Consider the following 21,822-nt stretch of genomic DNA (forward strand, 5'->3'; position numbering starts at 1 on the left):
GGCTATTCCGGGCGCCGCTATTTTTAGCCCATTGATGAGGCTGCGTCGGCCGCCGCCGCCGGGATTCCGGAGACGTCAATGGGCGCGCGTCACGGTCCCCGCCCGGCCGCTCGCCGGGGGAGGAGTTGGGGGCGGGGGGCGCGGGCGCGGCCGGAACCGCGGGCGGGGGCGCCGGGCGGGCGCGGCGAGAGCGGGAGGCGGCGGCGGCGGCGGCGGCCTGGCATGGGCGACCCTGCGGGCCCGAGCGGGGCGCGAGCCCGGAAGGCGCGGGCGGAGACGCGAGCGCAGCCCGCGGGGCCAGGTGAGGGGCCGGGGCGGCGGGGACCTGCGTGCGCCGAGCTGCGGGGTCAGCGCCGACCTCTCCGGCTCGCCCCGGCTGCGGCTGGGCGGGCGAGCGGCGCTGGACGCGGCCAGGCCCCGGGCATGCCTCCACGTCCCGGTCCGCGGGAGCAGACCCGCAGCCCAGGCTACCCGGGGTTCCAGGAGTGTGTTGGGGCTTGGGGACAGCGGTGGCTCCAGAGGGTGGTCTGTGTGGATGCAGGGCTCGGCCCCCTTACATGGACACGTTCCCTCCTTCCGCGTCCGTTTTCTGATAAGTGACCCGAGGATCTAAAGGTGGTCTCATGGAAAGTTGTGACCTGGATGGGGGGCTAGTGCCATGGGCATGCTGTGGTCGGCAGGTTCCCAAACGGCGCTGATGGACGCTCCTGCCCCGGGGCATCACAACCAAGGGGGATGTTTGTATCAGTGACTTGGGCGAAGACTTGACAAGGAAGCCAGCGGGCACTGGGGTGACCCAGGGCTAGGAAGAGTAACAATGTACTGTGCTGTGGGCCATGATGCCGATGATGGTGCTGGTTGGGCAGACAGATGGCTCACACCGATGAGGTGAACCACTCCAGTAAGAAATGGTGAGCCTTTCTCGGTCCAGCTCAGGAGTTCTGGCCCGGTGCTCACCTATGCGCAGCCTCAGAGCTTCTTCGCACCTGCTCCTTGGGAGGGACTCAGACTACCCCAGGTAGTGGAGCCAGGTTCTAGATGCACAGGTCTAAGTAGCCGGCAAAAGGGATGGATGCCTGGCCACGGCTCCCAGATCTGGGGACCTGGGTTCTAACCACAGCTTTGCCAGTTCCAAGCTGTATGACCAGGAACAAGTTTCTTAACCTTTTTAAGGTCTGGTCTTGCGCAGTGCATAATAAAAACAAGCCCTTTCTTGTAGTACTGTGAGGCTGCCTTGAGAGAATGCCAGTGAAGTTCTTAGCTGTTGCTAGTTGTCCATTGTGGAGCTGTGTGCAGGTCCATAGGGCTTCAGAAGGCCTGCCGTCCATGCCCTGTTGCAAGTGGAGATTTTAGTTAAGAAAACATTCAAATGCTCCATAGAAAGGGCCAGCAGGTTTCTGGTGGGTCCCCGCAGGGGCTGACTGGCCCTAGAGGTAAGATTTTTCTGATTCAAATTTGTGATTCAACCAGAAGGAAAACTCATGTTCCTGTTGGCTCTGTCCCCAAATGGAAGGGACAGCTCCTTAGCTGAAACGTTCCCCTCACCTACCTGACCTTCCCCCTCAGCTCAAGTGTAGGCCCCTGTGGGTCATCCCTTGCCCCCCACACCCACAGGCTCCAGCGCCTGCCGTCTCTGTTTCAAACTGAATGCCATGGTGCTGAGCTGACCACACTGTTTCCTAGCAGGGAGGCAGGTGATAGACAAGTGGGAAATCTGCACCCGTCCTGTGTTGAGTGAAGACAGGTTAGTGTGGGGGTAGGGAGGTGGGGAGAGGGCTTTGAGAAGGTTAGATGGAATGGAAACCTGATGCATGGGGAGGAAGCAGACAGACAGACAGACAAATGTGAGACAGTAACTTCCCCAGTGGAGGGAACAGCCCATGCCAAGGCTGTGGGTGGTGAAAGGGGGCCCAGGTGACTGGAGCACGTGGGGGAGGGCTGAGTGAGGGGAGAGGGGAGGGCTGAGTGAGGAGAGGGGGAGGGCTGAGTGAGGGGAGGGGGAGGGCTGAGTGAGGGGAGGGGGAGGGCTGAGTGAGGGGAGGGGAGGGCTGAGTGAGGGGAGGGGGGAGGGCTGAGTGAGGGGAGGAGGAGGGGCTGGTACTGAAGTCAGGGCTGAAGTGTCCCCCTCTTTAGAGACCACCTTCCCCTCTTTTGAGCTGCCTCAGCCTTGGGTTTGGCCTCTGCACGGGGCTTGTAACTGGTTCAGTCCTGCGTGTGTGGCTGGGCCCAGGGTGTTGGTCTGCCCAAGATCTAGACCTCAAGGGCTCCTGGGTCTTCCCCTGCTCTGGGCACACTGCCTCGCTCACAGTAGTTCAAGAACGCTGACTATGTGACCGTTAGGAGGGAATTTTGATCTAGGGACAGGAGATGGGATAAGACATCTGTTCATCAGAGCTGTGAGTCAACTTCTAGGTACAAGGTGCCAGGCTCTGGCCCCTATGTCAAGAAGAGAGAGAAGACCTTGGGGCTCGTCCACCCTGTGATGACAGGAAGCTTTGTCTTGTTTCTAGTGCAGGGAGGGCAATAGCTAGTCCCTTTGGGAAGCAGGTTTGAAGCCTCCCAGACATGTGAGGGATGACAGTTACTCCTGTGTGTGTGTGTGTGTGTGTGTGTGTGTGTGATCAAATCCAGCACTCTGTGTCTGTAGGCAGGTACTCTACCATCACTGGCAGTTCCTTGAGGGAAAATCTGGGTGTCTCAGCCACAGGAGTGTCCCTTAGCTGGTGACCTCGGGGCAGAGGTCAGGAGCATGTGACCCACCCTCGGGCCTTCCCCTATCATGGTTCTTCCACCCACTCTTGTGGAAACACCGACTTCTCTTTTCCCAGCGCCCCCTGGCCTGCAACCCAGTCCAATAGCTGTGAAGACATTCTCGGCTTTACCCTCCCTCTGGGCTCTAGAGGGAGGTTGAGGACACAGATGAGAGAAGGGAGTGGGGAGGTATGGTCACTGTCAATAGCCAGAGCTAGAGGGGAGCTAGAAAGTCTAGGCTGGGCTCCACAGCTGCCTTCTGCTCTGTGGGTGCCCAGAAGTGTCTAGGATGGAGCCAGAGTCAGGAGTTAGCCTCTCCTTTTCCATCTTTCTCCTCGCCCCCTCTCCCACCTCTTCTTGTTTCCTGTACTGGGGGGTTGAACCTAGGACCTTGCCTCTGCCAACAAGCCCTTTAGCATGATCTTTATCCATTCCGTTTTGAGACAGGCTCTCACTGAGATGCTCAGAGAGGCTTTGAACTCTTTCTGTAGTCCAGGCAGGCCCTGAGGTTGTAATCCTCCTGTCTCAGTCTCCTGACATACTGGAGGTTCCAGTCTGCATTAAGAGACCCGCTTTGGGGGCTGGCTTTTGTATGTGTTCATTTAAGACATCCCAGTGAGGATGCATGGCAATATGTGTGCTTGGATCTGTTTTCTGAGATAGGTCTCACTGTGTAGCCGTGGCTGGCCTTGAACTCACAGAGATCCCCTGCCTGTGCCTCCCAGCTTGTTCGTTTGTAAACCCTTTACATTTTAATCCCAGTTACAGCTGCCAGTTTTAGAGATGCATGTCAATTAGAGATGGTGATTTCTTCACTGAGAAAAGAGAAGCAGGGAGAGGCTGTGTTATTTGTTGAGGGACTATGTGCTGGAGCCACGATTTGAATATAGGTAGCCTGGTACCCCTCACCTGTACCCCTTCCTGTTAGGGACTGGGTTCCCATCATAGGAATTGGTGAGAGTCTCCTTGCTTAGGTTAGAAGGCTGGGTTCCTTGAGACAAAGGAGGGGACCTCTGGACTCTGGGGCTGAGCTGGAGCCCTGTAAGGAGGGGCAGGCGCTTTGCCTGTCCTCACAGGGGTCACTTTCTCTCTGCTACCCATCCCTGTGTTCCCAGGGGCTTCGGGCAGGAGCAGCAGGAAGCAGGGCCACAGTGGTGGTGGTAGCACAGCTTCTTGACTCTGACATACCCAGATGCTGTCCTCCAGAGCCCATTGCCGGGACTGTCTTCTGCCCCTTGTGACCTGGGTCCTGCCCAGATTCTGACTCCCTGCTTCCCAGCCGTGTTATTTCAGGAGCACATCCCTGTTTGCTCCTCACTCATGCTAATTCTCTCCATAGGCCACCATGGACAGAGGCCAGCCCCCGCCCCGCCCTGGTGACTGGGCGGCATTGCTGGGCCCTGAAGGCTGAGGGGATGGTGTGAACATTGACAGAGTCCTGGTGGCCCATCCAGAGTGGTAAGTACTGCTGCTCTCCTTGGTGCACCCCTGGGGCCCTTGAGCAGGAGGGGTAGGATGGGGGCAGAGGTAGGTGCAGGGTTGCCTGGAGAGGATGTGGTCTCGGGGGCTGGAGGGGGAAGCCCTGCCGAGGCGGCAGGCAAGCGAGGTTGCTAAGCCTGGGAACATCTGATTTCTTCAGAGGTGGGGTGATGCGGGGGTGGGGATGGGGAAGCCTTATGTTCTTAACAGTTTATAGGCTGGAGGCTCTGGGTCCTGGTCTCATGGGTGCATGAGGGAGGGGGAGGTGACAGCTGTTCTCAAGGCAGCCTGTGCATGGTTCCAGGAAGCTGAAGGGTGGGGCGGGTAGCTGAGGGCTGGGAGCATGGCAGGGGCATGTGGGTTTGGGGGTTGGCCTGTTTCCAGGGTGTAGGTACTGCACCAGGGAGGTACCAGTCCTGGACTCTACCTGCCAAGCATGGGGACCACCCCTATCACTATGGCGTTATTCATCCAATATTCTTGAGAAAGAAAGTCCCAAACCTGTGGTCACCCCCAAGGTGTCCTTGGCCATCTAATTTACCCTTCCACTTGTGAGAGCGTTACAAGGGGAGTAGCTTCTCATGGTCCTGCGAGGAGAGAGACAGTGTGGAGTGAAGGTCCGTGGTGAGCCCAGAGGCTGGCTGATGGTGGAGGACAGCCTTCTTCAGATGGGTGACCTGAAAGGGACAGGATGGGCTTTCTTACAGGGTCCCTGAGACCTGAGACACTGGGATGAGGCCCAGGGAACTCAAGATTTGGTCACCATGCCTAGGGCAGCTGGGATTCCACTTGGCATCCTGGACATAGGCCCTGGTACTCTCCCTTTCCTTGGGACATAGGGCCATCTTCAAGCAACAATCCCTCAGGTTTGGGATGCTCTAGAGCAGCGGTTCTCAACCTTCCTAATGCTGTGACCCTTTAACACAGTTCATGATGTGGCGACCCCCCAACCGTAAAATTATTTTCATTGCTACTTCATAACTGTCGTTTTTGCTACTGTTACGAATCGTAATGTAAACATCTGTATTTTCCAGCGGTCTTAGGTGACCACTGTGAAAAGGTTGTTTGTCCCCAAAGGGGTCGCAACCCATAGGTTGAGAACCACTGTTCTGGATGATTGTAAGACTACTCACTGGCTCCTTCAGCATCCTCAGCCCTGTTGCTGCCTCATGCAGAGCTGGTGATTAGGGGGCAGGATCTCATGGAGGTAGACGGAGTAGAAAAGACAGGGTGTGCAGTCAGCTTGGAGGGAGGCAGGGGAGGCCTGGGAAATGGCTCCTGGGAGCTGGGCTGAGGGTGCACCTGGGAGCCAGCTTCTTGCTGGCAGCAGGCTCCATAACACCAGCTTGGGTTGGGGACAAGGAGAATTACTGTAAGTGGAAGGGGCAGGTGGCCCTGGTCAGCAGAGGAGATCTGGACTCGGGAAGCACGTGAGTCAGGATGGCAGCAATGGCCAGGTGTCTCCCTTCTCTTGGCCCGTGTTCCTACCCCCAGCCCTGACCTGGCTTCCTACACACCCAGCCTTCTTCCCTTTGTTTGACCTGTTGTCTGGGTGACGTGACTGAGTGGAACTCCCATGTCAAATATATTGCCGGTGCTACCCTGAGGGGCTGCCAGCCAGAGCCCCGTGAGTGTTAGAGCTGCTAGTCTTGTGACGTGGGCACCTGTTTGCCAGGCCTGGGCACGGGCCCAGGGTCATGCTCACTCTGGGGCTCCCGTCAGCTGACTATTTTGGGCTCTTGCTGACCTGGGCCAAAGTCAGGCCCCAGCCAAGAGGGCCCTGAGGCGGCTCTCCCGGTCCCCAGAGGCCAGCTCTGGTTTCTGCTATATAAACAGAAGAGGACACACTGGCTTGGAGACAGTTCCCATCCAGAGACTGCTCAGCCAGTACAGGGCCTCAGCTGGGAAGGGCAGGCTGTCACAGTTCCCCAACTGGGTTTCTCGAGGCTGTGGAAAGAGCCCATTAACCCTGGATTCTTCCTTTGTCGTCCGGGTTTGTGGGGACGAGAGCTGGTAAGTTTGGGGAGTAGGGACACTGAGGCACAAAAAAATCAAAACTGGGCTCTTTGGATTTTTTACCCCCCCACTCTGCCCATCTTGCCAGATGTTTCCACTGTGAATGGCATGCTGAATCCTTTGGTTTTGAGGGGAGGGGAGGAGAGGAAGAAAAGGGCATTAGACAGACCTGGAAATGGAGAGCTGGCTGCACATTCTCAGATGGAAATCAGACTTGAGAATACTTCAAGACTGGCAGAGGGGACATGGGGGACAGATTTGCCCTCTCCTTCCTCAGAGACTGCCCACAGGTTGTCCATATGGCCCGGTGGAGGCCTCCAGGTTGCTCAAACAGGGGAAGAAAGGAGTACGCTAGGTGTCTGTCGGGCTGTCTCAAGGTTACTCTCTGGGTAGAGACCCAGGCTCCCTGTCCTGTCGGGCTATCTCAAGGTTGCTGATTAGGGACCCAGGCTCCCTGTCTTATTGGGCTATCTCAAGGTTGCTCTCCAAGTAGGGACCCAGGCTCCCTGTCCTATTGGGCTATCTCAAGGTTGCTCTCTGGGTAGGGACCCAGGTGCCCTGTCTTGTTGGGCTATCTCAAGGTTGCTCTGGGTAGGGACCCAGGTTCCCTGTCCTGTAGGAGCCGGCAGCTGGACTGAGGGGTAGATCTCCTGCTAATCTCCATCTTGCCACTCTCCTTGCTGAGAAGCAGGGCTGTAGTGAAGCCAGCTGCCTGGGACCTGGGCCAGAGGCAGCCTCTTAAGTGGGAAGCTCCCACACTCTCTCCTCGTCAGTTCTTAAAAAAAAAAGTTTCCCCTTCTGAACAGGGTCCCTAACTGAATCCAGAGCCTGCCACTAAAAATACTTTAACAATAGGAAAGTGTGGCGGCCTTCCGGCTGAGGCTCCTTATCAGGGAGGTTTTATTTTGAATTTGGCTTTGTGCTGAGGAGGTTGGGTGGGGAGGAGACCTTGGGTAGAGCTAAGGAAATTGGGTGGGTGTGGGACTCCTGTAAGGTGGGAGACCCCTCCCAGATGGAGAACTAGCCAGTCGAGATGTACCCAAGAGCTTGTGAGGAGGGAGAAATGAGGTAGTCTTTCCCGAGGACTTTGACCCCCTCTGAGCTTTCCTGCTCTCTCTGCCAGTTCTTCTTGAGGTCTAACCTTATTTCTATATACTGTGTATTAATTTCTTCTGCCCGGGAGGTAGATGGGGTAGAAAAATTGCAGGATTGCCCGCAGCTTCTGTGGCCACGCTGGCTTCCTTCAGTGATCAGCTTGTGTCCGTCCATCTGTGCGTCCTCCCCACTCCCCACACTTGCTCCATAGTGAGCCTGGAACTTCCTCCGTTCTGTATAGATCTTCTTGCATCTTCTATTTTCTCCCAGCCCCTCAGAGGGGAGGGGGTTACTGTTTAGTTCTCAGAGAGGGAGACTATAACCCTGGTCCCTGCCTGTCCCCTGCAGGTTCCTGGCATCCAGGTCCAGGTGCTCTGTTCGGGTGTTCAGCCTTTCCATTCCCCAGTGAACTGAGTTCCCCACCAACGGAACTTACCATGTTCACGATGTTCACGTGGGAAACGGTTTCGAAGGGCCATGGGACCCGGCCAGGTTTTACTACAAGGAGATTTGCTGGCCTGGAGCTCTTCCAGAGCTTACCTGTATTGAGGGAGCAGGGGACATGTTTTATGGGCTAACCTGGGAACCTGTTTTTTTTTGGGGGGGGGAGACGGAGGGGGTACAAATATAAGGTCACTGCAGGGCCTGGAGAAGGACCAGGAGATGAGAGCCAGAGAGTTGGACTTGATCCTTCACCTGGGTTCACAGAGCTGCCATGGGAAGCCCCTGAGGCCGCAGGTAGCACTTCTCTGCCCACAACACAAATCCCCTGCCCACTGCCAGGGCAGGAAGCGGAAGTGGCCTGGTCAGGGCTGGCAGCATGGGGCTGAGCAGGGGAAGCTCCCGGGGCCGCTTCTCGGTGGGAGGAAACGAGGTCGACTCCCTCGACCCACCCCATGGGAAGAGCATGGAGGCTGTGGGTGGGGACGTCTTAGTAGAAGTGGGGGAGGTTCCTGCCCTCCGGCTTACAGGGTGGGGCCCAGCCCAAGGGGCATCGTGGGAAAGGGCTGTGTGAGTCCACTTCCCTATTCCCTGTTTACCCAACTCGGCTGAGGAATGATGGTGGGCCTTGCTAGCTCAGGCTACTTACCACTGAAGAGCAAAGGCCCTTTGCCAGGGGAGAGTGCAGTCACCCTCCTGTGGTTCACACGTGGGTGGGGGTGGAGCTGAGCTTGAGTCCCTGATTCCCTATCACACGGTTTCCTTCTCCTGATCCTGTTTTTTGAGACTGAGTCTGGATATGTGTACCAGGTTGCCCCTGAATTTCCAGTGATTCTCCTGCCTGAGTGCCAGGATTACAGATGTGAACCGCCATGCTTTCCTAAGGTCATATGAGCTCCCTGTGCTCTGAGCAACCGTTGACAGGACACATGTCTAATGAGAAACAGCTACTGTGATTTCAGAAACATACACTTGAATGAACTTGAACTCAGTCAGGTCCAGCTGCATCTGCATCCACTTAAACCAGCAGTTCTCAGCCTTCCTAATGCAGCGACCCTTTAATACGGTCCCTCATGTCGTAGTGACCCGCCCCCCCCCCCAGCCATACAGTTATTTTCATTGCTACTTCATAACTGTAAATTTGGCTACTGTTAATGAATCGTAATGTCAATATCTGTGTTTTCCGATGGTCTTAGGCAGCCCCTGTGGAAGGGCCGTTAGACCTCCCAAAGAGGTCGTGACCCACAGGTTGAGAATGGCTGTTATAGGGTAAAAGCTTTGGGAGTGTAGTCTGAAGACCCCTCAAGAGCCAACACACTTGGGGCCCAATCATCTGAATCAGGAACCGGCATGCTTCCAGACCCACCGAAGACTCCCACGGAGACACCTGTAACTGCTTCTACAGTGGATTTACAGGAATCGGGGGTCAAGTCAGCATACGCATAAAACAGGAGTTAGAGAATCTGTTTATAAAATGCAGGTTGTGATTTCAAGCTTGGGACAGGAAGAGGGCTGAATGAATGGATTCAGGTGCAGTATCTTGGCCCAAAGTCTGGTCCTTGGTTAGTATCTCCTTCCTGGACTTACCTCCCTCCATCAGTGGGAAAAGGTTTATTGGGAGTTGGGTGGCCCAGGAGCTGACGTCAGAGAGGCCAGGCCGCACTCCAGCAGAGGGGAGAGGAAGAGTGTGCTGGTGGCTGAGGTAGCAACTGCAGAGATGACTGGTACTGGGAATTGGCTGAAGGACCTTGCCTAGGGCCGAGTGATGATGTGCATTGGTAGGTTGGGCCCTGGTGTGGGCCTGACTGGTCAGCACTGGTTTTTGTCGGCAGGCAGAGTAGTCACGTCTTCTCCCTGCCCTCCGCAGGATTCAGGTGTTCATCTCTAGTTTTGGACTTCCCACGGTACTCACTTCCCCTACCCCCAGTGAACAGTTGATCCTGGTTTGAGTTCTGAAAGCAAGACTCGGTGCTCCCCTGAGAGGTTTCTGTCTAGTCTGGAACCAGGTTTGCTCTAGGTCTCCCTCAGCTTGCATCCGGTATGTGCCCGCTTCCGCCTTGCAGGGCCCTGGGCTACTCTTCTTGGGCAGCCTATGATCAGCGGGACGAAGTTTGGGATGCCCCCACGTCCTTTTGGCCTTTCTTCCCTCTGCTGGGCTGTGTGCTCCACAGAGGGACTCTTTCCCCTTACTGATACTACTTAGAGTGTAGTTGAGTTTAGACCTCCAGCATCACACTTCCACGTAGCAGCTGCAGTTCCTCATCCTCCTCTAGCTTTGAGGCGGCAAGAGGGCAGCCTCTACAATGTGCAGTGGCTCTAGGCGGTTGGCCCTGGTGAGAGTATGGTGTGGGGGTATCCACAGTGAGATGGTGTTGAGTTCCCCGGCCTGGGTGAGGGTGCAGTGTGGGGTATCCACAGTGAGATGGTGTTGAGTTCCCCGGCCTGGGTGAGGGTGCAGTGTGGGGTATCCACAGTGAGATGGTGGTGAGTTCCCCGGCCTGGGTGAGGGTGCAGTGTGGGGTATCCACAGTGAGATGGTGATGCTTACATGCCCACTTCTCCTACAGGGTGGTCTGGGCCACTCTGTGCAAAGGCAAAATGGTGGTGAGGAGGAGGAGGAGGATGCTGGGACTCAAGGTGGAGAAAAGCCTGGGCCTCAGCACACCCTGCCGAGGACAGGACAGTGCACCTGCTTTTGCTGGTGGGAAGAACCCTTCTGACTTGTTTTTGCTGGCATATTAAAAACCATCTTGGGAGTAGAGGGAGGCATCCAGGGCTGGGTAGAGAGATAAGGTAGGGAGCCCGAAGTGATACAACCCAGGGCCAAGAATGTATGTGCTTCAGAGCAAAGGTGCCTCCTCATCGAACCCCTGGGTCCTGTTTTCAAATGATAGTAGTTTTCCATATTTAAACAAAAGGCCCAAGGAGAGAAAAATCTAACTATGGATGGTGTGGGGGAAAGATCCAGGATCCTATCCACGCTTCATCTTCCCCCACGTGGCCCAGAAGTTCTTTGGAAGGTGACTCGGGAAAGTTCAGAGCCGTGGACTCGATAACAGCAAGACTACATGTTGGCTTGGGGGTTCTGGTAACTTCTGACCAGGTGGCTGAAGGACACCAGCATTGTTCCAAAGCTGCTCCATATGTAGGGACAGTGCAGATTTAGAAGGAAGCGACAGGTTGGTTAGGGAGGTCTTTTCTGGTGAGGGGATGGACTCCAGGTTACAAATGTCAGGCAAACAGTCTACCACCAAGCTACACCCTCAGCCCAGTTTTTAAATGGGAGAAGGGGAGGTCATTGGGTATCCCCAGTTAAGGCTGCTGCATCAGTGGGCTGGCATTGGCTGCGGCTGGCATTGGCAATGGGGGAGGTGGGGGACAGACTGATATTTCAAAGAGAATCCCAGTTGGGGAAAGTTGTAGACTGTGCTGTAAACCTCTGAGCCGTCTCTCCAGACTTTTTCTCTACCTTGCTAGCAAATGAGGGCTCCCCAAGCTTGGGCTGGACTGGGCACATGTGCAAGGTGACAGCTGAACTGGATAGGCTCCAGGTGGTTGCAGCCTGGTCTGCACTTGGATACAGCCCTGGAAGGCCCTTCACTGCACGCGGTAACTGGTTAGAGCCGCTCCTCTTCAGTGCTGCTGGAGTGGGAAGGCAGGTGCTTCCTTATCAGGGACTGGGGCCAGGGAAAAGAGCCCCTTGGAGATGGTTCTGGGTTCTACCCCAGTGTGCCACCACCGAGCTGAGTGACCTTGAGCAAGGACCATTATGTCTCTGAGTCTATTTATAAAATGGGGAAGAGTTGGCATGAGTTTGGAGGTTTCTCAGGCTCCACCCGGTTCTGAAATTCGGCAATTTCTCAACTAGGGTGCATCCATCCTGCCAGGAGTTAGGGGGGCCGCTGGTGAGAAACCAGCATCAGTCCGGAGCAGAGTCCGTTGGGCCAGCATGGACCTGGCAAAGCCATGCTCTTTGGGAAGAGACTTTGAAAGCCAGATCGTCCATCGCCAGGAGCTAGGCTAGGGTTCTAGGTGCCATCCCTGGGACCAGAGACCTTGTTGGGCAAGACGCGCCAAGTGCACATTGCCAAGTCTGCGGCAGGGGGCACAGCCCACTTTCCCAGTCTCCTGGGTGTGTTCCAGAGTTGCTTGTCTCAGCTCTGACCTGCTCTGGCTGCCCGGGGTGGCAGAGAGTGACAACCCTAGGTGCCCAGGAAAGGCTGGGAAAGGGGCAAAGGCGGAGCAGAGCCCGGGGTAGGGATGGGCAGGAAGGAGCGGGCATGGTAGGCACTGGGAGGGAACAGCTGGAGGGGAGGAGATCCTGCTCTGGGGAAGCCCTGGGGGTGCGGCTCTACAGCACCCCCTCCTCCTAGTCGGTTATTTCGGACCCCGGGACCCGATCCCGGGTCCGGTTTGGGGAGCCTAGCGGGTCTGGAAGCTGCTATATTTAGCGCGCGCGGCGGGCGAGAGGAAAACTATTTATAGATCAAACAATCCGCGCTCCCTGCGTCAATGGAACCCCGCGTGCGTCACGCGCGCAGACATTCCAGGCCCCCCCTCTTCGCCCCGCCCCCTCGGGCTCCCCGTCCCCGCGCCTCCTCCTGGCCGCCTCCCGCCGGAACCGCGCCGCCCCCCGCGCCCTTGTATGGCCAAAGCTCGCCGGGCCGCGTGCGTCAGTGGCGCCCCCGCCCCTCCCCATGCGTCATGGAGCGCTTAAGAGGAGGGTCGGGCTCGCCAGGGGAGCCCCAGTGCAGGAGGCGGTGAAAGTTGGGGGAGTGTGCGAGAGGGACTGCGGAGCGCACGCGGGACCAGGCTGCGACTGGGTCGCTGGTCCCGGCCGGGGAGAGGCGCAGCCGGCCGGGTAGGTACCCCGCGGGGAGTGTGCGACTGTTTCTAGGGGTGGTGCATGAAAGAGATCGGTGTACGCGCGGGCGGAAAGGATGTCTTCGGGTCGGCTTGCGAGGAGGGGTGTGTAGAGTGCATCTGTGGTGTTAAAGGGTAGCTCTTGGAGTGGGGTGAGCTCGGGCTTGAGGTTTGGGGAGCGGGTGAAGGGTCTGCAAGGTGGTTGGTGCCGGTAGGTAGTGGAAGCTTGTCCAGCGCTTGTTTTTTGTTTTGTTTTTCCCCAGGGCGCCCAAAGAGGCGCATCGTACTCTGGGTTTGGGTGCTGATTGTGGGGTGTATGGGGGGGGGGTCTGAGCATGTTGCGGAGAGAAGGTATACAGTAGAGCTTCCGTGCTGCTGGGATCCATCCAACTCCATGTAGGATTGGATTTCCACGGTTTCCTACCCAGGCTGTCAGCTCCTTTCCCAGTTGTTTACTTAACACTTTATAGGCTGTAGTTAAAATTTCAGATTCCCCTACTGAACTTTCTGTCTGAACGGTGCAGGAGCTGAAGGAAATGGCTAGCTAGATTGGCGGGGTGATTGCTGTGTTGGACTAAGTTGGCAGGGTCAGTGTGTCTAGAAGTATAGAAGGATTGTTTGAGCTATACCCTGGCTCAGTCAAGGAAAGGGACACGTGGAGACTGGGTGGAAGTGCTCACGCTGGAGTCTTAGTGTGGTCCTGACCGGGGGATAACTCCCCCGTCAATCGAGACAGGCTTGCATATCACCCCAGTGGTCCCTGTTGGATCTGTTAAGTAGGGTGCTACCTGAGGCTTGTTCACCTAACAGGTGCAAGGCAATGTGTTGCCAGGACCTGCCCCAAGCCGGATTCTCCCACTCCCTCCTTCATCCCCGCCTCTTCCTCCTCTCCACCCCCTCCTTGGGACGATCTCTCCCCCCCACACACCCCAGGAGGCGAGATGCAGGTCTGTATCTTGTGTTGCTGACTATCTGCCTGAAGCAGGGTAGATTGGTGGGGGTTGATCCGGATGTAGGATGTCCAAGTGGAGAAACAGGATTTGAATGAGGCTGGAACAAATGCCCAGTCCTGACTGGCTGCCACCCTTCCTCCTCCACCCCCAACCCATCCCTGCCTAGGCTTCTTCTCCCAAGCAGAGGCAGAAGTGGCCATGTTGATTTCTCACAGGTGCTGTATGCCTGAGGGACGTGCCACTGGGCAGGCAGGGCTGGAACTTGGGGGCCACTGTTACTGGGAAGTTCCATGTCAGGCCAGGGGTGGAGCTGTGCTGTCCAGACACCTAGGGGTGGGTGGGGATGGGGGAAATACTGGGACTAGAGGGCCTCAAGGGCCTTCTGGCCAGCAAGTGGTGACAGTCTATGTCCCATTACCACCCCATCCTCTGTCCCAGCTTGAACTTCTGTGTGGCTTGCCTTCCCAACTAGAAAGGCTAGAACTATACAGACCCCAGACTAGGTCCTGGAGCCTCCTCTGCAGGATTTCTGAACAGATAGAAACTTAAGGGTCTCCCTGGAATGGTGCTGTGACCTTTCAGGTGCTCCAGTGTGTGTGTGTGTGTGTGTGTGTGTGTGTGTGTGTGTGTGTGTGTGTGTGTGTGTGTGAGAGAGAGAGAGAGAGAGACAGAGAGAGAGACAGAGAGACAGAGACACGTTGCCAAGCCCCTGGATGCTACAAGAAACAGACATCTGCTTTAGCAGGGGAGCATAGTCAGGGACAGGTTGTCTTACTGCATCTAGCAGCAGGCTCCTGCACTCTGCCTAATGAACTTGTGTCTCCTGCTGGACTCTAAGTGTCCTCTTATAAAAAACGACCCGGTTAGCTGAGAAATTCCTTTTGGGAGCGGCCCTTTCTCCTGTGTGTCCAGAGGCTCCTCTCTGGGTCTCCCTGCTCAGTCCCTCACCTCCCTCTGATATATGGTATTTTAGACGTTATTATTAATGAATTTTAACTGTGTGTGTGTGTGTGTGTGTGTGTGTGTGTGTGTGTGTGTGTGTGCGCGCGCACACGCGCGCGCTCTACAAGGCTAGAGCCATCAGGTGACCTGGAGCTGAAGTTACAGATGGTTGTGAGCCACCTGATGTGGGTGCTGGGAACTGAACTTAGGTCCTCTGGAAGAGCAGCACATGCTCTTATACACTGAGCCATTTCTTCAGCCCCCAGTACATGGTATTTAAACGTCTGTAGCCATGTTACCCAACTCCTGGAAACGTTCCAGAAAGTACAGAGTGGGTGCACAGCCCCAGATAGTGGGACTGGGTGCCTGTGGGATCAGCACACAGGGCTGAGGTGGGGCTGGGATCTGGGGCTGCCTTGTTCCTAAGGCCACTGTGGTAGACAGTTGTACCATGACCTGCAGCTTCTCCATTTCCAGGACGTCTGTGGAGACAGACAGTGGTGGTGGTGGTGAGGAAGGGGGTATGCAGAGCCTGGCATGTGCCTGGGAATGTATTCCCAGGAAGTGCCTGGTTGAGGAATCAGCAGATCTGCTCCTGGGGGCTGGGCTGAAGCTCTGTGGGTTGCCTCTCCCAGCCCCCACCCGTGAACAGGAGGCTGGGGGTTGGAGGAACACAGCTTCCCCCTGTTCCTGCAGGGAAGGGCTGGCTAGATGCCTTCCCTAGGGTTCCCAGGCCCACTGGGGTGTGGCTGGCCTTCTGACTGAGCCCTCTTGGGCTCATGGGTCTCTGCCCATGAGCTTTGTGTCTCATAGGGTGAGGTAGTGCTTGGGCTGGGGGGATCAGGATTCCTGGGTTCTGTGGTCCTGCCACCAGGTTCCCCCGGGTCCACTAAGCTTTCTGCTGCTTCTTACTGGCTCCTCCCCTTCCTCCCTCGGGTCTCCTCCCTCTCCAGAGATGCCCTGTATCCAAGCCCAATATGGAACACCAGCAGCGAGCCCAGGACCGCGTGACCACCTGACGAGCGACCCCCTGGCCCTTGAGTTTAGCAAGCCTACCATGGACCTGGCCAGCCCTGAGGCAGCGCCCACCGCACCCACCACCCTGCCCAGCTTCAGCACCTTCATGGACGGGTACACCGGAGAGTTTGACACCTTCCTATACCAGCTGCCGGGAACAACCCAACCATGCTCCTCCACTTCCTCGTCAGCCTCCTCCACCTCTTCTTCCTCATCCTCAGCCACCTCTCCTGCCTCTGCTTCCTTCAAGTTTGAGGACTTCCAGGTGTATGGCTGCTATCCCGGCACCCTGAGTGGCCCCTTAGATGAGACCCTGTCCTCCAGCGGCTCTGATTACTATGGCAGTCCCTGCTCAGCTCCCTCGCCATCTACGCCCAGCTTCCAGCCACCCCAACTCTCTCCATGGGATGGCTCATTTGGCCACTTTTCCCCCAGCCAGACTTATGAAGGCCTTCGGGCATGGACAGAGCAGTTGCCCAAGGCTTCTGGGCCTCCACCACCTCCAACCTTCTTCTCCTTCAGTCCCCCAGCCGGTCCCAGCCCCAGCCTGGCCCAGAGTTCCCTAAAGTTGTTCCCACCACCAGCCACCCACCAGCTTGGGGAGGGTGAGAGCTATTCCATGCCAGCGGCTTTCCCCGGCTTGGCACCCACTTCTCCGAACCTTGACACTTCCGGGATTCTGGATGCACCTGTGACCTCCACCAAGGCCCGGAGTGGGGCTTCGAGTGGCAGCGAGGGCCGCTGTGCCGTATGTGGGGACAACGCTTCGTGCCAGCATTACGGGGTCCGCACCTGTGAGGGCTGCAAGGGTTTCTTCAAGGTATTTTGCTGTTTTTTGGGTGCTTACAGCCTGTTGGAAGTGGGGATGGAGTGGGTCACCACATTGGGATCTGTAGTAACCTTCACAGCTGGTTCTGTCCTGCAGGAAGAGGACAGGTGTATGGTTTTCCCGGGAACCTGGGACCCTTCACTCGTGAGGGTACGCAGAGCTCTAGGGCTGCAGACAGCTGGGGAGGGGGGCAGCAGGTGTGGCTTGTGCAGTGGTGTTCAGGAGCAGAAATTCTAGTGGTCAGCCTCTGGTTCTCCCCCGCCCCCGCCCTCGCCCTGGTGACGAGGGGGACCACAGGCACTTGTGTTCCTGGCACTGGATGAAAGGTCCAGGCAGAGGGTTTGGTTCCTCCAGGCTGGGGGTGGACTTGGGAACAGGCTGTGTGTTTGTCCCAGTGCTGGGTGCCTGCTTGGCTTCCCTTCCCCACCCCCCACCCCCTTAGCTCTCTCTTCCTTGCCCCAGGAAAGGGCAGGTGGACACAGGCAGACACCTGTTCAGAGCAGGTGTCTGGATGGCCTTGAGGTCCTAGCCCCTTCGTCTCGGGCTCTGGAATCCTTCTTTTGAGGCAGAACCCTCCCCCAACGTGCCCCAGACTTCTCTCCCCGCTCTGGCCCTCAATTTCTCCCTCCCCTGCACCCAAATGTTAGGAAAATAGCTATGAACAGAGAGTGCTTTTGTCTGCGTTGTCGTCGTCGGCAGCAGGATCTGGACGGTCCCCTCCCCTGGGCTCTCCCCCCCTCCCATGCTCTGACAGCCTGTTCCGTGTCTCCCCCCCTCCAGCGCACAGTACAGAAAAGTGCCAAGTACATCTGCCTGGCAAACAAGGACTGCCCTGTGGACAAGAGGCGGCGGAACCGCTGCCAGTTCTGTCGCTTCCAGAAGTGCCTGGCTGTGGGCATGGTGAAGGAAGGTGGGTGTTTAGATGGGGCCCTCGGCAGAGGCGACCCGATAGGGTGGGGCAGCCAGGGTCACCAGGCATCTGCCTCCTATTCGGCTCCCACCTCTAGACTCCAGCTCCTAAATGCAGATGCACCTTGCACCTGCCTTGCTGGCCAGGGTCGGGTGGGGTGAGCCTGGGTTCCCCGTCTTTGACTTCTCAGTGGCGTGCACGGTGTGAGTGGAAGACCCCTTCATTTCTTTCCTCAATACTGCCCGTTTCTCTGCAGTGGTCCGGACAGACAGCCTAAAGGGGCGGCGGGGCCGGCTGCCTTCAAAACCCAAGCAGCCCCCAGATGTCTCCCCTACCAATCTCCTTACTTCTCTCATTCGGGCGCATTTGGACTCGGGGCCTAGCACCGCCAAGTTGGATTATTCCAAGGTGAGGTCCCGCCCACCTGCCCTGCCCCTGGGAACATACGCGGTGCTTGCCTGTTAGGAGAGGGTCTCCTTCCAGGACATCATCAGGAAACGGGAGCCTCCTCGGCACCGGCACCGGCACCGGCACCGACTAGCTGGAGAAATGCACTGGGGTGGGCGCGGGGTGGGGGAACCGGTTACAAACCGCTGCCATAGCCCTGGGTGTTCCTGTGGGGGTTGACAAGCACATGGGCCCAATCTAGGGCTCATTTGCCTTCCTGGATCTGGCGTGCCAGGGTCTGACAGAGCAGGGTGCAGCAGCAGCAGCAGCAGCAGCAGCAGCAGCAGCGAGCATAGGCCCTGCTTACGGTGCTTAGCTCTTCGTGGTCCCTTTCAGTTCCAGGAGCTGGTGCTGCCCCGCTTTGGGAAGGAGGATGCCGGCGATGTCCAGCAGTTTTATGACTTACTCTCGGGTTCCCTGGACGTTATCCGAAAGTGGGCAGAGAAGATCCCCGGCTTTGCTGAGCTTTCCCCAGGAGACCAAGACCTGCTGCTGGAGTCCGCCTTCCTGGAGCTCTTCATTCTCCGCCTGGCCTACCGGTGAGCTGCCCGCCCACCTCCCGTCCTCCTGACCCTGCTGCCCTAGCCTGTCCGTACCCAAGTCTTGACTGTCCTCTGCCTCCTCCTGCCAGATCTAAGCCCGGTGAAGGGAAGCTCATCTTTTGCTCAGGCCTGGTGCTACACCGGCTACAGTGTGCCCGAGGCTTTGGCGACTGGATTGACGGCATCCTAGCCTTCTCACGGTCCCTGCATAGCTTGGCTGTGGATGTCCCTGCCTTTGCCTGCCTGTCTGCTCTGGTCCTTATCACCGGTGAGTGGCAAGCACCAGGCTGGGCCCCAGGGTTGCAGGGCCATTGGGTGTGTGGCATCTAGCATTTGGGGACCCCTAGAGGGCCTGCAGCATTTGGGATGTCAGGACCTGGAAGGGGACTCGGCTGTATCCACCTCTAAAGCTCACGGCAGCCTTTGAATGACCCCAGACTCCCCAAGACAGAGCCTTAGATGCTGGGGATCTGGTGTAGGGTGTCAGTTTCTTTTGAAACCTCCTTGTCAATCTCGCAGCACACAGGAAAGTGCACGCGTGAATTTTTCACACGCTGCACTTGGTTAGCCAGCGCTGTGGTCCAGAAACAGAGGACCAGCGTCAGCTCTTCAGGCTCCCTCCCATTCTTGTCTCTGTAAGAGGCAGCCACCCTGCCAGCCACAGTGGTTGTGCCTATTGTGGGTACCAGTACATATATCACACGGCTTGGACTCCGGTGATAAACGTAGAGGTTTCTCTCTTCTGCTTCTCCCCCTTTCCCACTTAAGTTTCTTAGGGGACCTGCTTGAATAGAGCAAAATCAGAAGAGCCGGGGCTTGAAGGGGTAGTGAGGTCTGTACCTGCACCACCCTCCTTGGTGGCAGCCCTAAGTCACTCCTGTGAGATTCCAGGCTTTCTCAGAACCGTGTGGAACCTGTACCCCAGAAAACCTGGATTAGTGTTTTATTTCATTTGTCTAAACTTAGGCAAGTCAGGAAAGCTGTCTGGGCCTCGCTCTCTCCCTTGGGACGTTGGAAACAATGGTTTCACATGCTAACCAGTCTGGGGAATGAGTGCCTGTGGGACATGCTAGAGGAGTTGGGGAGCTCTGGGGGGGGAGGGTGTCTGCTGAGTGGTTCACTCTGCACTCCCTGCCGCCGCAGACCGACATGGGCTACAGGATCCTCGCCGGGTGGAGGAGCTGCAGAATCGCATCGCCAGCTGCCTGAAGGAGCACATGGCTACCATGGCAGGAGAGCCCCAGCCAGCCAGCTGCCTGTCGCGCCTGCTGGGCAAATTGCCTGAGCTTCGGACCCTGTGCACCCAAGGCCTGCAGCGAATCTTCTACCTCAAGCTGGAGGACCTGGTGCCCCCTCCACCGATTGTGGACAAGATCTTTATGGACACACTGTCTTTCTGATCCCTACCCTGAACACGTGTGCACACATATGTGTGCCCTTATGTCACCCATGTGCCTTTAAGCCCACGGACCCCCAGAGCACCCCACCCCCAGCCTGGTTTTGAGCTAAGACTGACTTGCCTCCTCATTCCAGAAGATGGGCAGGGAGCTCGAGACCTGGGGGAGGGGGTGCATTCACGGGGGTGACCCCACTATTTGTCTTATCCCTGTAGCTCAGTCCTGGCCTTCGTGGTTTCTTTTTTTTTGTAAGATAAAACATTTTTAACACATACCACCCTGCTGTAAATAAGCCGAAGCTGCTGTAAATACAGAAAGGAAGAGGTTGAGGTGGAGGTTGGGAGGGGGGGTGGGGCCCCCACCAGCCTGGGCAAGCCTTTCAGCCTCCAACTTGAGATCTCTTCCCCCTTCCTTCCTCATGTACATAACTGTCACTCAAGGTGAATGGCAGGTTCCGATTTATATTTGTGTATTTTCCTGGATTTATAGGATGTGACTTTTCTGATTAATATATTTAATATATTGAATAAAAAATAGACCTGTAGCTGAAATTGAGTCTTTTCTCTGACGTCACTGTATGTTCTGCTGTAATTAATTATATGAGATATGGCCATAGCGCCGGGGAAATCTTAGCTGTCGCCAGTGAGCTGGTAAGCCTCCGTTACTCACTTGCAGGTGGCAGGTCATGATGAGGCCTGCTTCGTGTGGTCATGAAGCAAACCACGGGGCCTGGCTCTCCTCTCCGCGCAAACACACGTCTCACTGTGCAGCACCTGTAGGATAGACTTGCTGTGTGGCTCATTGGCTTCAGGCTGTCCATCCTCCTCCTCCTTCCGCTTCCTGAGTGTTGGGATTACGGATGTGCACCCTCTACCTGCATCTGGAACTAATTCCTGGCGTGAGAGGCCTCTGGTAACGGCTGGCTGATGGGCCCACAGTGGATGGCGACTCTCCCGGGGATTAGAGTGGCCAGGACAGATCTAGCCTCAAGTCTCAGGTCCGTCTCTTAGGGGTCTGACCCTGGGGTAAGGGATACTTTATGATTTAGACTTTTGTTGGGGGCTGGTTAAGACAGGTTTCCCTGTGTAGCCTTGGCTGTCCTCGGAATTCGCCCTGTAGACCAGGCTGGACTTGAACTCACAGAGATCTGCCTGTCTCTGTCTCCCAAGTGCTAGGATTAAAGACATGCACCACCACCACTTGGCTAAAGTATTTTTAATAATATTTATTGGTGGGGTTCGGGATTTAGCTCAGGCCCTGGGTTCGGTCCTCAGCTCTGGAAAAAAAAATATTGGTTAAAAAAAGAAAAAAAATTCCATGGTTTTAGCCAGGCTTTGGTGGCGCACGCCTTTAATCCCAGCACTTGGGAGGCAGAGTCAGGCGGATCTCTGAGAGTTCAAGGCCAGCCTGGTCTATAGAACGAGTTCCAGGACAACCAAGGCTAAATGGAGAAACTCTGTATAGAAAAACAAAAGCAAAAACATTGCTTTGTGTGTGCATGGACATGAGCGTGCATGCATATGTGTGTATGTGTGTACATATGTGCCATAGCATGCATGTGGAAGTCAGAAAACAACTTGTAGGAGTTGGGTCTCCTACTGTGTGAGTCCCAGCTTGGGGGTAAGTGGTTTTTTTTTTAATATTTTGATTTATTTTTTTAAACTTTTATGAGCATTGGTGTTTTGCCTGCATGTATGTCCTGAGGGTGTCCAGTTCCCTGAAACTGGGGTTACAGACAGCTGTGAGCTCCATATGGGTGCCGGGAATTGACCCCAGTCCTTTTTAATTTTGGGGTAAAGTGGAAGGGGGTGATGCTGGGGGTCTCACATACACTCAGCAAGCGCTCTACCACCAAGCTGTACCCCCAGATCTCAGATTGTTTTGGTTTGTACATTTGTAAAAACAAAGAGCAGCAAACCTATGCTCACAGCACTTTTAGGGTGAGAGGTGTTTCGATGTGTGCTCGTGAGCCAGGGATGGTGGCAGCTGATCTTGAGGTGAATTTTGTTTAATCTCCATCAGTGTTCCCTCTGCCAGGCCCAGCGGCAGGGTCCACGCAGGTGGACCGCAGTGCATGGATTCTTGGCAGGAAGATTGTTCTTAAGTGACACCTGTGTCCATGTCCTACAAAACGTTCTCT

General features: G+C 56.2%; 1 protein-coding gene across 2 annotated transcripts; it reads left to right on the forward strand.

The window, feature by feature from the left end:
• Positions 1 to 197: 197 nt before the first annotated feature.
• Nr4a1 (nuclear receptor subfamily 4 group A member 1) lies at positions 198 to 20,226 on the forward strand. 2 transcript variants are annotated; one of them, XM_052749022.1, is made up of 8 exons: positions 198 to 301; positions 4,091 to 4,209; positions 15,494 to 16,377; positions 17,167 to 17,296; positions 17,553 to 17,704; positions 18,080 to 18,282; positions 18,375 to 18,553; positions 19,429 to 20,226. In XM_052749022.1, the coding sequence occupies exons 3-8, from the start codon at positions 15,496 to 15,498 to the stop codon at positions 19,683 to 19,685; spliced, it is 1,803 nt and encodes a 600-aa protein (XP_052604982.1). In that variant the 5' UTR covers positions 198 to 301; positions 4,091 to 4,209; positions 15,494 to 15,495; the 3' UTR covers positions 19,686 to 20,226. The 2 variants fall into 2 exon arrangements, with proteins under 2 accessions (XP_052604982.1, XP_052604981.1); XM_052749021.1 differs by lacking the exons at positions 198 to 301; positions 4,091 to 4,209 and adding an exon at positions 12,447 to 12,643.
• Positions 20,227 to 21,822: the final 1,596 nt, after the last annotated feature.

The sequence above is a fragment of the Peromyscus californicus genome, unplaced genomic scaffold, assembly GCF_007827085.1.
Source record: "Peromyscus californicus insignis strain IS unplaced genomic scaffold, ASM782708v3 Scaffold_20__1_contigs__length_68692818, whole genome shotgun sequence".
In the NCBI taxonomy this organism is placed as follows: domain Eukaryota; kingdom Metazoa; phylum Chordata; class Mammalia; order Rodentia; family Cricetidae; genus Peromyscus; species Peromyscus californicus.

What these genes read in the sequence shown, in the direction of transcription:
- Nr4a1 (XM_052749022.1), top strand. Translation starts at nt 15,496, where the DNA reads ATGCCCTGTATCCAAGCCCAATATGGAACACCAGCAGCGAGCCCAGGA. An exon ending in CCAAGTTGGATTATTCCAAG is followed by an intron (nt 17,705 to 18,079) that starts GTGAGGTCCCGC and finishes GGTCCCTTTCAG; the next exon opens with TTCCAGGAGCTGGTGCTGCC. An exon ending in ATTCTCCGCCTGGCCTACCG is followed by an intron (nt 18,283 to 18,374) that starts GTGAGCTGCCCG and finishes TCCTCCTGCCAG; the next exon opens with ATCTAAGCCCGGTGAAGGGA.